Source organism: Musca vetustissima, unplaced genomic scaffold (genome assembly GCF_032173495.1).
Source record: "Musca vetustissima isolate MV318-11 ecotype Yass unplaced genomic scaffold, APGP_CSIRO_Mvet_v1 utg139515, whole genome shotgun sequence".
Lineage (NCBI taxonomy): Eukaryota > Metazoa > Arthropoda > Insecta > Diptera > Muscidae > Musca > Musca vetustissima.
The window spans coordinates 13,103-30,691 of record NW_026883309.1 but is presented as its reverse complement, the minus strand read 5'-3'; the positions used below and the strand labels follow the sequence as shown (position 1 = coordinate 30,691).

The window sequence follows — 17,589 nt, the reverse complement described above, 5'->3', positions numbered from 1 at the left end:
ATCCTTACAAAATTTTTTCAATACAATGTCAATCCAATTGAAAAAAAATATATTTAAAATATGTTCAATAATTGACAAATGAAAGCTTAAAAGAATGATACGCTACCAATTTTCTCCCAAAATATTTCAAAATAACAAAAATTTCAAAAATAACAATAAAAATAGCTCGATAATAAATTCGTGGAAATGCAAATATGCTTCAAAACATTTTATGCAAAATTTTCGCGACTTTCAAACCTTTTAAACCTTCCCTGGAGCTTCACGAACATTTCAAGACTAATATAAGAAAAATCCGTTCAGCCGTTCTCGAGTTTTAGTGAGACTAATGAACAGCAATTCATTTTTATATATGTATGTATATAGATAATAAAGACTCACATCTTAAATAACTTTTTCATTGAAGGTTATTATAGGCCATAAGAGTTTATTCAAAAAGTCTACTGCAGCACACTACTTTATACCATTAATAAGTGGTACTTAAATTTTCCCACATTTTGTTACTTATACGCCAAGGTGTTCTCTCAATTAATATCAATTATGCGCCTCATTGTACGCGAAGTAATTTTAATTAATTTTTGGTCTTTAACTCTTTCAAACATGTGTATAGCATGTTTCATTTTAAAACTTGTAAATAGATCTTATAAAAGGTCATCCTACTTTCAATTAACACTTGAGGAAATAATTTCCACGTCTGACCGAAGAAAACACTCCCAATATCTGATTTTCAAAAATAAGACCACACATCTTGATGACATTTTTGTCCTTCATGAAAGGTCATACATTGATGTAGATTTGTAGATAACTTATTTTTTTCAGTTTTGCTCTACTGAAAATGCATTTATGTTTTCAACGGAAAAATTCCATTAGCCAGCTGGATGGCTGGCTAGCTAACTGTGGAAGCATATATAGCATAACAAATAATGATATTATCATATTTTTGCCATAGCTTTACTCATACTCCAATTTTTGTTTTTGTATAATGTTTTCTAATCGTATTTCCCTCTCTATCTCTTGTTTTTATTCCAGGCGGCAAACGAACGTTTACGGCACTTTCAAACCCTAAATGGTGGCCATCAACATAGTTTTGAGGAGACAATCCATAGGGTAAGTATCATAAAAACAATTTTGTTTTTTGGGTTGTTATGTTACAGATATATATACAAATTGGGTTCTGTTATGGTATACAACAGCATGACAAGAAGAAGAAGAAGTAGAGAAAAAACTGGAACTAAAACATGCTACTGCCCTGCGGTATGTGTGCATGGCTGCTGTAATGTGAAGTGAAGGTGAATGATAGAAATCTTATTATGCACTCCAAAGAGCATCAGAGCAGACTAAAGATTCCATACCGACATACATACATATACATATTCCATCTCGGTACCTATCTATAGCCTTCATCATTGACTCCTCTCAGACATATAGCGATATATTGCCGTTCGCATATTCATAAGGCGGCAAAAAAGAAGGATATGTGTTGTTATCTGTAGTGTTGATAATGTAATGCCATAGGACACGAAATTGTGCAAAGTTTTACAGCTTGTATCTCCTCTGTATTTTCTTGTTGTTGCTGTTGTAGTGCAACACACTAAACGTTACAGGTTTCAGGCAAAACAAAAGACTAGAAACTAACATTTAAGAGTTCATTGCCGCTACCTCCACTTGTTGTCGACGGAGGCTGAATTCTCAGCATTCATTATTAATGACAAAACAGTAGCAGCAATAAAACGACATCATCATCGACATCAGAGAATAGACAACAACAACCACTACTATTACACAAAAATGTATTTCTAGAAAACTACAAAACATAACGCCTTGCATACATTGAAACAACATCAATATACACTTAGTGACAACAACTGGCGAACCGAAGCTGCATCAGCTCCAGCTGATGCTGTTGGAACTGTTGTTTCGAACCAGAAACAATAGACTCATTGACGTGGTTTTACCTTTACAAGGTACAAAAACTAAAACGGCTGCATTAATAACACCATAAAACAAAAACAACAACATCATCGTCCTTTTTGCCTGCCAGGGCCGCCCTCCCCCTGAATGAATGAGTGTCATAATATTTACTGCAAGCAAACTTTGTGACTACAGATTACAAGACACTCACCCACAAATACAGGCATAGGCATTGGGACAGTGACAGGAGCCCTACAGACTGACAAGCAAACAAACACTTCCAAAGGACATCAGCAGGGCCGACAGACAGAACAGGATCATTTAACAACCTTAGTTTTTTTAATGGTAACACCTTGGAGGTACCTATCCACCCTCTATCCTCAGTCATCACCCGCAACTAATGTCTCTGGGAGTTTGCCTTTGCCTTTTATAGCTCCATCATTATCTTCTTCTTTTGGGTTTCTATTACAGTTATGTTAAAATACTTGTTGTTGTTGTTTTTGTTTTCTCATAGAGAAATCATTAAACTTGGAATTGCTGCTAGCCCAAGTGCTTTTAAAACAGCAGCAGCACTTTATTTCTCATGTGTCTCAGGCTATTACACATGTAGCCCCTAAAAGTAGACTTGAAAAAAATATTCTTTAGAGTACAACAACAAAAAACACTCACATATTATTGACATAGATACATATGCACAAAAACAACAGCATATACACTTTGATAAGGCCATAGAGGCGGGCAAGAAAAAGGTACTTTTGGGAAAAGAAGAGAGAGGAAGAGAAAATATCAAAAAGAGAGGATTTTCTCAAGGAGCAGAATTTTTATAGTATTTTTTGAAGGCCTAACTGAGGCTTGGATTTTTTAAAAAATATTTTTTCAAGGACTATAAGAGGCGTGGATTTTTTAAAGAACATTTTTTCAAGGACTATAAGAGGCGTGGGGTGATGTAGGGGATGATAGATACCAAGCAACAGCTCTGATTGGCTTTAACATGGCGATGCCCAGGCTTATCTTGGTCCCTCTTTCATCTCAATTGTGGACATTGACCTGCCTTACAGGAAATGCGATGGAAAGGGACAGCAGAAGTAAATCAGACGATTACGCAATGTATTGCGGCTGTCATGAAACGAGGCATGAATTTGGCTGCGGATTTATGGTTAACAGGAGAATAATAGACCTCGTATCCAGATTCAGTCCAATAGATGAGCGACTTCCTATAATCCGCATAAAAGCGAAGTTTTTCTACATCAGTCTTATTTGCGCCCATGCTGCGGCCGAAGACAAAGATGAGGAAACCAATGACATATTTTACGAGCGCCTAGAAACAGCATACAACCGCTGCCCTGGCCATGACATTAAAATTCTGCCAGGAGATTTTAATCCAAAAATCGGGAGGGAACATATATTTGGTCCCACCGTCGGAACAGTCAGCCTTCATGAAAAAAACATCCGCTAACGGCATGAGGTTGATTGACTTCGCGGCAGCAAAAAACATTGTAGTTAGCAGCGTCAAATTCAAGCATATCGATATACACTACGTTCAACTTACACACCTGCTTGACGAAAGCACTTCTTGTCCCGATAATAGAATATAGGAGCACAATGGCAAAAAATTGCCCACTACATACAAATTGCAGCAAAAGCAACACTTGGGTACGAAAAACCACCATCAAGAAACCCATGGTAAGATCAGGAGTGCGGTACTGCTACTGATGTGAAAAACGCAGATCAGTAGCATGTGATGAAGAATTATCGGGAGAATGTGATTGAGAAATGATTGAGAAAAGGAGAGAGGAGAAACCTGTTTTCAGAAAAAAGAAGAAAGAACAAGAAAGACCTGAGCAAATCGAGATGAACAGGAGTCAGAATGATGTCCGGATATTTTACCAACGAGTAAAATACCAAACCGAAGGTTTTGGTGCAGGCATATCCTCCTGTAGACATGAAGAAGGAAACCTGGTGACCGATGCAAACAGCGTGCTGAGGATTTGGAAAGAGCATTTTGAAAAACTTCTGGTACCAAATAGTGACGGTGAAGATGATACCCCAGAATCAATAAAAGATTAGGGTATATAGTGTATACCACCTAGTCAAGATGAGGTCAGAACAATAAAACAGCAGAACTATTCAAGACTGGTGGTCAGATGCTGGTAAGGAGCATGCACCAGCTGATTAGTACAATTTGCCTAGAAGAATGCATGCCCAATGATTGAAACCTCAGCATCCGGTGTCCCGTGTACAAAAAAGGAGACAAGACGATATGTCCCATCGCATATAAAGTGCTATCCAGTGTGCTGTGTGAATGATTGATACCAATGGTAAGTGATATTATTGGACCATATCAATGCGACTTCAGACGTGGCAAATCCACCATTGACCAGATTTTCATTCTGCGGCAAATCCTGGAAAAGACCCACGAAAAACACATCGTTCAGAGGTGTTTAAAGCCATGTCTGCGTTTGGCATTCCTGCAAAATTAATACGGCTATGCAGGATAAGTTCAAGTGGCACAAGATCAGCAGTTAAAGTCGGAAAGGACCTATCGGAGCCCTTCAATACCGAACGAGGATTCAAACAAGGTGACAGCTTGTCGTGTGATCTTTTTAACATCCTGCTGGAAAAGGTCATACGAGACGCAAAGGTGAACAGAAATGACACTCTGTACACCAAAGAACACATGTTACTCGCATACGCCGATGACATTGATATAACGGGTCGAACATTGCGAGCGGTAACAGCCACCTTTGGAAAAATTGAGAAGGAGTCTGCCAAAAGTGGGTGTGGCAATAAACGACCAGAAGACCAAGCAGATGGTATCGACGCGTAAGACGTCCAGTAGACTCGGACCAACTGTGGAACTTGAGGAGCTTCGAGGTAGTTCAAGATTTTATATACCTTGGTACCGTCATAAATAAAACGAATGACATCAGCTTTGAAATTCGGAGAAGGATTGTGATGGCCAACAGATGCTACTATGGTCTGAGCAAACAACTCAAAAGCAAGGACACCTCCCGCAAGACCAAACGCACACTCTACAAGACGCTGATACTACCCGTGCTGTTATATGGATCAGAAGCATGGGTACTTGCGCAAGTAGATGAGGCAGCTTTTGGGGTGTTTGAAAGAAAAATTATCCGAAAGATCTACGGGCCGATGTGCGTCGACGGTGAATATCGGCGTCGAATGAACGACGAGCTTTAAAATTTATACGCGGACATCGACATAGTCAGTCGTATTGAGCTGCAGCGACTACGGTGGCTAGGCCATGTTGTGCGATTGAATGAGAATGCCTCAGCTCAAATGGCATATAAAACGGAGCCTACTGATGGTTCCCGCAGAAGGGGAAGGCCACGAACTAAATGGAAATACCAAGTAGAAGACAACATTTTGGAACGTGGCCTTTCAAATTGGAGGAGATGCGCACAAGACCGACGCGCCTGAAAATCTTTTTTAGCTTGGCTTATGGAACAACCGTTCTGTAACAAGCCAGCTAAGTAATTAAATAATAAGAGGCGTGGATTTTTTTAAGAATATTTTTCATGGACTATAAGAGGCGTGGATATTTTAAAGAACATTTTTTCTAGGAACATAACAGGCGGGGATTGTTTAAAGAATATTTTTTCAAGGACTAAAAGAGGCGTGGACTTTTTAAAGAATATTTTTTCAAGGACTATAAGAGGCGTGGTCTTTTTAAAGAATATTTTTTCAAGGACTATAAGAGGCTTGGACTTTTTAAAGAATATTTTTTCTAGGAACATTACAGGTGGGGATTGTTTAAAAAAATATGTTTCAAGGGCCATAACAGCCGGGGATTGTTTAAAAAATATGTTTCAAGGACCATAACAGGCGGGGATTTGTTAAAAAAAAATTTCATGTACCATCTTTGTCGTGAATTTTTTCAAGAATATTTTTTTCATGTACCATCTTCGTCGTGATTTTTTTCAAGAATATTTTTTGCAAGTACCATCTGAACGTTTTTTTCTTTTAAAATGTCCCATCATCTTCTTCCTGTTAATTGGAAAATCGCACTCTTCTCTCTATTTCCCCAGGATGACATTTTCAATTTTTTTCCCACACATTTTTTGTTCCGCTTCCTAAATTCCTTAAATAATTGTATCCCCGATCAACCCTCATATATGTGAAATTTGTTGTTGCGTCAAGTGTTTTTAGAGTAAAATTTAATGTAAATATTGTGTTGTTGTCGTTGCTGTTGTTGTTGTTTTTGGTTTACTTTACCTTTTATCAACATCAACAACCACCACCCCGCCAGCCAGCCAGCCTGGTAATATTATCCGCAATGATGAGGATGTCGATGACGCCGTATAAGATGCAAAGTCATGTAAACGACACAACGCCCTAAAATAAGATGTGTGTGTGTGTGTTTGTGTGGGTGCACTTGTTTGGTTATAATATTCCGAAAAAAGAAGGAATGAAAATGAAAAAAGTCTAACAACAAAAATTGCCTTACAAGGATACACTTTAACTTTGGCAAACATCAGAGATTGCTTAAACAAGATGCAAGGCATATACGCCAGACTCCCACACACACACGCACACCTACCCAGCTTTCCAACTCTCATCTACCTGACATCCTTCTGTTTTTGGTTTTTTTTTTTTTTTTTTTTTTTTTGAGAACAGGACACTTGTCTGCTTTGGTGGCAGGTTTTTGTCTTTATTTAAAGTTTAGCTCTCTTGTCTTCCACTTTTTTTTGACGACGTTGTTGTTGTCGTTTGTAATGTTTGTTGGTTTTTTCATTATTTTGTTTTTGTTGCTGTTGTTGGTTTTTTGTCAACATTGTCTGTCTCGTCATCGTCGTCATCATGCGTGATACTATGACTGCCTGGATGGCTGGCTGACATGCATCGTGTATGTTTAGAACATGCATGTGCTGTCGCTTCATTTGACGCAACGTTGTTCGTTTCATGGACTTTGCAACGGTTAGCTTGGTTAAGAGTCTGGGAATCCTTTTTTGTCCTGTTTTTATTCCTCAAGGAAGTGGATAGGAGAACATTTAGGTTTTAGCAGTTAACCGTGCCTGTGTATTTAGATTTTGGTTATGTTTTTTTCTGTTGCACGTGTACTTGCATTTTGTTTTTGGATGTGTGTCTGCTTGCTCTCTATTTGCTTCGGACACATGCATATCCTTCTGTGTGATTGTCTGCCACCCAGTGTCCTGTTGGTTGTCTACTTGCTGTTTCAACAAAAATCAAACAAAAAATGTCTTTAAGTTGCACTAAATATTGCTTGCTTGAGCAAATTTTTTGAACCCGTAGTCGTCTCATCAAATGTGATGCTGCTGTCTGTTGCATTTGCACAAAATTTTTGGTCATTTGAACGGCAAATCAGAACTGTGGACCTAGAAAAAGAAAGTTCTACACAGGCTGTTGCCTCGACAGGCGGAGTGTATGTTTGTTTATGCCTGTTGTTATTGTAGTGTTCTTGTTCTTGTCACATCTGCTGCACTATTACTTTTGATGATGCAAATTGTTGCCGAACCCCCCTTCTGGTTCATTCATAGGAGGCGCTGAAGTTCCCTGAGTGTGTTGCTCTCTTTTCGGTTTTCCTATTATCCTGTATTTCGGCATATCAGCTTGCTTGGCTTGTATGTAAATGTTTGCCTAACAAAGTTTTGCGACACTTTTTCTTGTCGTTCTCAATTATTGTTATTTTTTAGAGCGGTATGATTCGGAGGGAGGCTAAATTTGATTCATTGTAGGATTGGCGACAGTTCATAATACTAATTAAGGAAATAAAAAACCTTTGTCCTTCTTAAGGTTCAAAATTCCGTGTCCGTTCAATAGAGGGTTTTACATACCAGCTAGGTAAATTAGGTCAGCATCAGTCCAGACTCTGACAACAGACAGATACGAAATATCTAAATCTGATCCCATAAAACAAATTGGGTGCCGAGAATAACGTGTAATTGTAATCAATTCCAGTATGTAAAATTGGGCCTCAATTGGACTTTGAACACTATAAAATAAATAGGGGAATTATATCTAAATCTGAATCGATTTTCACCGCTAGAATTTGTCCTTGAGCCAAATCTGTAGAAAATTGCATCTGCTTATAATTTAAGATGCTACTTGTACTTTGTTTACAATAAAACATGGACAGACAAATGGACTAACATCTACAACATCTTTCCAAAAGCAGTATGTACAATATTTCAAAGAAAGGGCTTTGGAAATTATTGCATTTGTTTTTAATTTTTGACATTTTTGAGGTTATAACCTTATGTGTAAATAGACACATCAGTTTTAGCTACTGGATGGTTACATTTAACATTGTAGTCTGAAAAGTGGAAAATTGCTTGCTTGCTTACTTGTTCTTATATGCGTTTTTGCACCTCGATACGTCTGACTATGTCGATGTCCGATAATGGATGGTATAGCTCATAGTTCATTCGACGACGATATTGACCGTAGATCTTCCGGAGAATTTTTTTCTCAAACACTCCCAGAGCTGCCTCATCTGCTTGCGCAACTCTCCATGCTTAAGATCCATACAAGATCCAATAATGTCATTGACCATTGGCTTCAACCGTTCACACAGTACGCTGGATAACACTTTATATGCGATGGGAAGAAGACTAATTCCTCTATATTTGACCCATATTGTATTGTCTCCTTTTTTGTGCACGGAACTCGGGATGCTAAGGTTCCAATCATTGGGCATGCATTCCCCTAGCCAAATTGTACTAATCAGCTGGTGCATGCTGCTGACAAGCATCTGACCACCGGTCTTGAATAGTTCGGCTGGTAATCCATCGGCACCTGCTGTTTTATTGTTCTTCAGCCGATTAATTGCTACAATGATCTCATCTTGGCTAGGTTTTATACACCATTATCTGTTATTGGTTCTGGGGCATCTTTTTCACCGCCACTATTTGATACCAGAAGCGTTGCAAAATGCTCCTTCCAGATTCTCAACCCGTTATCTGTATCTGTCACCAGGTTTCCATCTTCATCTCTACAGGAGGATTTGCCTGTACCAAAGCCTTCAGTTTGGTGTTTTTACTCGTTGGTAAAATTTCCGGACTTCATTCTGACACCTGTACATCCCGATTTGCTCACGCTCAAGGTTTTCTTGTTCTTTCTTCTATTTTCTGAAAATACGTTTCTCCTCTCTCCTTTTTTCCCGATAATTATCCATCGCATCACGTTTTGCTACTGTCCGCATTGTTGCCCTATACGCTGCATTTTTCGCCTCGGTAGCATTACGACACTCCTGATCATACCATCGGTTTCTTGATGGTTGCTTTTGGGTTGTTTTTGTTGCAGTTTGTATGGAGTGGGCAATTCTTTGCCATTGTGCTTCTATATTATTATCGGGATAAGGAGTGCTTTTGTCAAGCAAGTGCTATCTGTTCTGTTTGCAGCTTTCGTCGAGTATTCGTGTTACATTGGATCGGACATTTGCGATCTTTGGCTGCCACAAGGTAATGGTCCGAATCGATAATAATATTTTTCAAGGTTTCCCTGAAGCGTAGATTTTTTATTAAATTTAGGATTTTTTTAAGAGCAGATTGTTTTAATGTTTTTTTTTTTTTAAATTAAAAATTTAAACTTAAAAAAATTAAAGAAACGAATTTAAAAAAAAACTTATTTTACTTTTTTTAAAGGTAGATGTTTTTTAAAACCAAAATTAATTTTTATTTTTTATAAAATTTAGGATTATTTCTACAAGGTCCATAAGTTTGGATTTTTAAGTACATATACTTCAAGACCTACAATTGCACAACCCTGATAAGGACCTTTTGGATGCAAGAGTCTTCGTCCTGTGGAAGAGCTGCAGGAATTCCTCTTCCCGTGGAAGAGCTGCAGGAGTCTTCTTCCTGTGGAAGAGTTGCAAGTATTATCCTTCCTATGGAAGAGCTGCAGGTATTTTTCTTCCTTTGAAAGAGCAGCAGGAATTCCTTTTCCTATGGAAGAGCTGCAGGAGCCTTCTTCTTGCGGAAGAGTTGCAAGTATTCTTCTTGCTATTGAAGAGCTGTAGGTATTATTCTTCCTTTGAAAGGGCTACAGGCATTCCTCTTCCTTTGGAAGAGCTGCAGAAGCCCTCTTCTTTTGGAAGATCTGCAGGTATTCTTCTTCCTATGGAAGTGCTGCAGGTATTCTTCTTCCTATGGAAGAGCTGCAGGCATTCTTCTTCCTGTGGAAGAGCTGCAGCTATTCTTCTTTTTATGAAAGATCTGCAGTTATTCTTATTTTTTGAAAGAGCTTCAGATATTCTTCTTCTTTTGAAAGAGCTGGAGAGTTGGAGGTATTCTTCGTCCTATAGCAGAGCTGCAGATATTCTTCTTCCTGTGGAAGAGGTGCTGGCATTATTCTTCCTATGGAAGACGTAGAGGTATTCTTCTTCCTATAGAAGAGCTGCATGTAATTTTGTTCCTATAGGAAAGCTGGATGTATTTTTCTTCCTATAGGAGAGTTGTAGGTATTCTTTTTTCTGTGGAAGAGCTGATAGTATTCTTCTGCCTGTGGAAGAGCTGCAGCTATTCTTCTTCCTATGTAAGTGCTGCTGGTATTCTTCCTATGGAAGAGCTGCAGGCATTCTTCTTCCTATAAGAGAGCTGCAGGAATCTAAGGGTATTTTCCTTCATATAAGAGAGCTATTCTTCTTCGTGTGGAAGAGTTGCAGGTATTCTTCTACCTGTGAAAGCGCTGCAGCTATTCTTCTTCCTATGGTAGAACTGGAGGTATTCTTCCTGCAGAAGATCTGCCGATATTCTTCTTCCTGTAGAAGAGCTGCAGAATTCTTCTTCCTATGGAAGAGCTGCAGTTATTCTCCTTCCAGTGAAAAATATGGAGGTATTCTTCCTATAGGAGAGCTGGAGTTATCTTCTTCCTGTAAAAGAGCTACAGATATTCTTCTTCCTTCGGATACTGTGAGTATTCCTCTTCCTGTGGAAGAGTTGCATGTATTCTTCGTCTTTCGAAAGAGCTGCAGATACTCTGCTTCCTTTGAAGGAAGCAGGAGAGCTGGAGGTATTCTTCCACCTATAGCAGGGCTGCAGGCATTCTTCTTCCTGTAAAAGAGCTGCTGATATTCAGACCTGGAGGTAGTCTTCTTGCTATACGAGGGCTGCATGTAAACTGTAGTTATCCTTCTTCCTCCAATTGCACAACCCTTATAAGAACCTGATTTTGGATGCACAATTTGGCCCATAATATTTTCTATGAGTAGAATATATATGGCAAACCAATCACACCCTATTTCTCCATTTCACTATGGCCCCACGTCGTTTTAAATTCATGTTAGCCTGTCATATTTCCCAAAAATTATAATTATTTTTAATATTGTTGTTGTTATTTCCCATCAAACTTTTCATGATGTTGTCTCTTAAAGTTGGTATTTTTATTTTGCGAGTGTTTGTGTGTCTTTGGTTTTGCATTTTTTCCGGGTTCAGGATATGCAACTTTGACTAGTACTTAAATTGCCCTGGTTTTTTGCGTGTGATACCTTCTTGTACCAGAGTGGTATTTTTTTCGTTTTCTCTCCCATAAAGAATAGTTTTCAATGTTTGTGTTGTTAAAGTGTTTTAATCTCTCTACTCGTCCTATTTTTTTCCTATGTGTGTGTAAGTGCGGTATAATGTATTACTGCTGTGTGTATGTATGTCATTTTGTCCTAAAAGAATCTTTTGTCGTCATCGTTGGTTTTTTTCTACTTCTTATTCTCCCTGTTTGAGCTCCTAATTGTGTAAGTTAGAGCGAAGTGTATGCGGTATGCTTGCGCGCATACCGACCGCACACTTTGTAAATTGTTTTACACTTGTCGGCGTTTTGTTGATATTGTTGATGGCTGGTTGTTATCTGGTTGGCAGTGGTGGTGTTGTTGTTGCCATTGCTCTTGCTGCCACTGCACGATGCTCTAAAAATGCCTTATCATTTAAATGCAATAACCAAACTATAAGTACACTTTGCTACTTTGCGACTACTTTTCTTGCATATCATCATCAGCTATCAGCAACACCATTCCTGTTGTCGTCGTCGTCATCGTCCTATACACGTACCCAGCATCATCGTCAGTGGCATCGTTGTCTCATATCGTTGGGAAAAAGGCTTACATTGTTATTGCCTTCCCTTTTTGTATCCCGCCATATATTCTGCTCCACCAAAATTTCCAACCTTGCATGTCCTGTCTGTCTAGCAATCTTCCTTGTTGTTCTGCTCCTGCTTAGTTTCCTCCTCTCCACTTTTTGTGTTTCCTACGTTTAAAGTTTCTTCCTTTCGCCATGTTTTAGAGAGCTTGAACTCCTTTTTTGTTGTTGTTGCTATTTTTTCTTCTTCTTTTTCTGCTTCTTCTTCTTTTTATTTGTTCTTTGTAAGTTCGGTTTTTGCTATGTGTGGGGAAAAGTTCATTTTAATTAAGTATAAATTACAGTTGTGCGTTGTGCGGGTGTCAAAATGGTACTCAAGCGATTTACAACAAAAAACCAAACCAAACGAAAAAAACAACAACAACAGCAACATCTAAAGAGAAAATGTTCTAAGACACATTGTGTTGAATTGCTAGCTTGGCTGGCTGGTTGGTTGATGTGCGTATGAGTGTGTGTGTTTGTCTGTTCTATTTTACAAAAGTTCTTAAGCTGCTGCTAGATGCCACGAGGTGCGGCGAGAACGTTCGGTAGGTAGGTAGGTGTTATTATTAGTATTGTTTGCAAGCTTCTTAGAAATAACCGCTTTTGCCATATTTGGTGTGGAACCCTTCTTGGCACAACAGCCGCACCAGCACATAAATTTATGACTAAGCATACCTATTTAGAGCATTCTTTTGCATTCTCTTAATATGCTTACAGTGTATGCAATTTGGGTAAGGTCTAATAAAAATCAGAAAATATTTTCAGGGAGGTAATTTTGCGGGGAAAATATTTTGCTTATATAATAGTGTATTTAAAAAAGGATAATTAATGGGGTATAAGCTATTTGAATGTAGTATCCGACATGAAGTCTTAAAATTTTCCATGAGGATTACTGCTCGAACAATACATTGCGAATATTAGGGATATTAAAAAATAGTCATCAGCGGGCAGCCTTCATATAACTGGGTCAAAAACAGCTCAGGGAGAGGTATATTTTTGTTTTGTCCTCAGAAGGCTGAGGAATAGCTCTTACAGTACTGAGATTTTTTTCCTTTAGAAAAACTAGTCCTCAGATTTTTTTATATTTAAAAATTAATGAACGATTTGGCCCAACAAAAGAAATATGGGGTATAAAACTAATATTTCGATGAGGCACGATTTTAATGCTGCAAAGTGTATACCCTCCTTAGACATTAGGCTGAGGGTATAAAATGAAGTGCCCAGTTGGCAGAGTGAGCTCTGAGACCTGAAGATTTGTTTTTCCATAAAAATAGACCTCATCACAATGACTTTTTTCTATGAAAAATATATTTTCCGCAGGACTTTTTCTGCAGAAAAAACTAGAAAAAAAAATCCTCAAAGGAATGAGAATTTTTTCTTTACCATTAATGGAATTATTTTTCTTTAGAAGGTATAGGATTGTTTTTATAGAAAAACGGTCTTCCGAGTTGTTTTAATTAAAATTTTTACCCAAATAAAAAAAATAGTTCTCAGAGACCTTAAAAGTTTGAAAATTAAAAAAAAGTAGCCCTCAGAAGGGTTACGATTTTTTTCTACAAAAATTTGTCTTTAAAGGCCTGGGGCATTTTTTTTACACATGAAATAGACTTGAAAAGCATAAGAATTATTTTTATAGGCAGCCATCTTTCGTAAACTGAGAATTTTTTCTATTCAACTTTATATCTCAAGTGTGCTTCTATATAAAAATATTCCACAGAAGGCGGATACATTTTTTCCATAGAAAAATTTTTCCCACGGTCAAATATTACATAGAAGGCTGAAGAATTTACACCATAGTCAAAATAGTCTCTAGTAGGGGTAAACAATGGTTTCAATAGAAAATTTATGGAGGAACTGAGGAAAAGATCTGGGCAGTTTTATCATATTTTTGAACCATATTTTGAACTATTTTGTCAGGATATTAAAGCTTTGTGCAGCCCCAAGAGTTTGTAACCCCGCGATATCTCTCATTATATCTGTCCATTATAATTTGTAAACACGTTACAGGCCACTGTTATGGACCAATCTTTACGAAATATCGCATGTAGGAGGGATTCTGCCCAATGAAGACCCCTATTGTTTTTGGTAAAGATCGGTTAATATTTAGGGGATGAAATAGACCAAATAGTTAATTTTTATCGGTTTTTTCTGGTCGCTCCAGAGGCCAAAACATTTTACATGGAGAAGGGGTTCGGGCCAAAGAATAGGCATGCCTGTTTTGATAAAGATCGGCCAACATTTAGTGGGACAAATGGACACTGACTTTTGTGTGAAAAATAACAAAATTTGTATTCTATGGCATATATATTTAGCCCTGATTTTGATGTTAGAGCCTTATAATGCAGAGGAGTGGTTGACCTTTAATTGATACGAATTATATTGTCGTATGTCCTAGGATGTGGGAGTTACATTAAAATGTTTACAGGTGCTTACGTATTGAGATATTATTTAGTAACCCATTCCACACCAGAGGCGGAAATATAGCGCGTATCGCTTTGAAATTTTCAAGAAGGATCCAGGTATGGTCAAGGATAACGCCAAAAATTTTCGGAAATGATCAGATAATAATAATGGGATGCAGTGGACCGAAAACTTATTTTTTTTTTGTTTTTTTTTTCGAGTCGATCTATAGGCCACAATTGAGAGCCGAACATCACAACACAACATACGGTGAAGGGAATCTGGACAGAGTAATTTGAAGAGCTGTACTGAATATGAGTAATATGTGTTGACCTCTAGTCGGTCAAGATGGTGCAAATATCACAAAAAATTGCCCAAGCTCAGAATGCAGTACCACAGAATGTAAGATTTTCGTGGAAGTTTTGTAGGGTATCATATGGTCGGCCCCGCCCGACTATACTGCACCGCTCTCTGGTTATTAATACTTTTTCCAGCCTCAGTTATAGGAGTAAGCTTTTTAGGACAATTTTTTAAGCCATGGCTATTATTATGTTTTTTTAATTGTAAGGGGAGAAATCTTCAGATTTGGAAAAATCACCCTTTATTATATTTTTATTAATTTTATTATTTATGCTGAGACGGAATAAGTCAAACTCTGACAGTATTCGTCTACAGGATGCTTGCTGTTGTAGCCTTAAGGCTTCCAAAGTCTAGCATATATTTTATTTTATTTGGTTTTTCCAAAATAAAACACTTTGTTTTCAATTCAAACCTTTATTATTCACAGCTCTATCGCAATAGAACGATGCAACATCATTTCTGTGACCAGCTAACCATTAGTCAAATCAATTACATCGTCTAGAACTTAACTTAAAATTGTAGCATAATCATTACACGAGAGCATAATTTGCATAAAAAAACATGACAGTCATTTAAGTATATGTGGGTGAGCGTAAAATTAAATATTGAGATCAATTGAGAAATAAATATTGATTTTCGTTAAAAATATTAATAAATGAGAGCAATTACAACAACAATAAGTTGCCCTTCTTCGTTAAGCGATAGAAGAAGCATAACTATCGTGAGAGCAGGAGAATATGTGTTAGTTGCTCCTTTGAGTGAAAGCATTCCAAACTGTTATACTAGTGTTAGTGCTGTTTACTGGCTAACATAGCTTTCTTTACAGGATGTAACCTAACAGTCTAGTTAACATAATAATGAATAGCATAAATATCGATTGTAATATTAGTGTTATAATGTAATATAAATAAATAATGTGTTGTTGTTGAACTGGACTGCTACATAATAATGTTTGCTAATGCTGAATTCGTAATTAGAACCATCGATTTTGTATATAGTTTTTGAAGACCCAGTTATAAACGGAGATTTTTTATAAAAATTTTTCAAGTCCATTATAAAAAATTGGTTTTAATCATCTATTATAAGTTTTTTAATATTTTTTAAGCCTTAAGTATATGCCTAGATTTTTTAAATATTGTTCAGGTCCTTTAGTTTTTTTCTAGGCGAGTTGATTTTTTTCTCTAAAAAGAGCAGGCATCAGCTATTATGGAGGAGTTTTTTTTCTAAAAAAATAGTCCTTAGGAAAAAAGACCTGGGAGAGCTTTATGTTAGAAACTATAAAAACATGTCTCTCTATTCTAATGATCCCCACTATAAAACGGCTACCATCTGTATTTATCTCCAAATGTGTATATGTATAAATGTGTGTGTGATCACTTCTGTTATGCCAACTTTTACACACACTCACACACATACATATATACACTTAAGTTCGTTTGCTGCTACTTCTTGTTGTTGTTGTCGCTGCTGATGCTGTTCGTTTTCTAAATAGCAGTAATTGAATTTTGTTGTTTTTCCTACTTTATTGTCATTAAGATGCTGATTGTATTTTATTGTTGTTGTTTCATTCTCTCTTTTTTCTTCATTTTTTACAGTTAAAAGTACAAGAGGCAATGCGTAAAAAGGAGAAATTTCAACGGGAACATGAAGAGGTAAGTGGCAGTGGCAGTAGTCGTAATAGTAGACTACAATTATAAGCTATGTATGTGTGCGTGTAAGAGATGAAAACAAATGTATGCAGCCAAGCAAAGCAACCATAACCAAAAAACACACAATGACAGACAGACATACCGAACGTTCTGACTGACTGCTTCGGATGCATATATGCCCTGACATAATGAAGAGCCTTATAATGCATAATTTAGTTATCGCATATTCCCATTGCACTGCTAGCTTGGAGTTTTTTTTTGTCTCCTCTGGAAACTGAATATGAATTTATGAGCATCATGCGAAAAAAACACATTCAAGTGCTAGTGTTTGTGTGTGTAATAGAGGAGTTGCACGATTTTTTTCGTAGCTTCCGGAGATGTGTGTCGCAAAAATATTGTGGGTGGTTGGTGAGGATGGTTCAATGATTGCCTGGCTGTCTGTCTCAAGACAGACTCCAAAATGACTCTTTGGCTTGTTGCAGGAATATTCATGCATTCATTCGTTCCTGGCAAATAGACGACAAACATAATTTCCATATATCGTCGTCATCGTTGTCGTCGAATCGAATAGACAACGTTGCGTATACGCATCGCTGCACATTACCACAATTACGTATGACAATGCACGGGTGAGTTAGCGAGCGAACATTCGACGAACATACACACACACACATTTCAAACTCAACTAACTTTCCCACTGCAAAAGGATAAAGTTTGCAATGGCAATTACTCATAGATAAATATTTTAGATAGATAGATGCGCGATATTAGAATGAAATCAGGAAATAGTAATTTCAAGTCTCTTTTATTTATTCAATTTGTTAGAATAATATTTTGAAAAGACGAGTTTTTTGTGCGCGTATTTTCTTTTTCAATTTTTATTATTAGTGTTGCCTATAATTAATTGAAATAATAATTTTTCCAACAAAATGATTTAATTTAGTGTTGGCGGATGGAGAGGGGAAAGAGATGAATTAATTGAAGAGACAATGAATCAACATTTTGTAATATTTATTTTTCATCATAATGGCAACAGCTGTAGCAACAAATAGATATAATAAATTTTATGTTTTTGGAATATATTAACTTCATTGTTGATGAAGATAATTTATATGCGTGTGTGCGTGGGCGAGGACATATAAAATATGATTTTTAATTTCAAGCAAAAATAAATGAAAAAGGGA

The 17,589-nt window shown here is 37.2% G+C and overlaps 1 protein-coding gene across 1 annotated transcript in view; it reads left to right on the top strand.

The window, feature by feature from the left end:
- Nucleotides 1-16,408, top strand: part of LOC133330185 (uncharacterized) — a gene marked incomplete at its 3' end in the record, with an annotated part of 34,398 nt that extends 17,990 nt beyond the window's left edge. The window contains exons 4-5 of the mRNA XM_061538650.1: nucleotides 1,027-1,104; nucleotides 16,352-16,408. Coding sequence (XP_061394634.1) covers nucleotides 1,027-1,104; nucleotides 16,352-16,408 — 135 coding nt within the window. The remainder of the gene's footprint in view (nucleotides 1-1,026; nucleotides 1,105-16,351) is intronic.
- Between the last annotated feature and the right edge of the window lie 1,181 nt (nucleotides 16,409-17,589).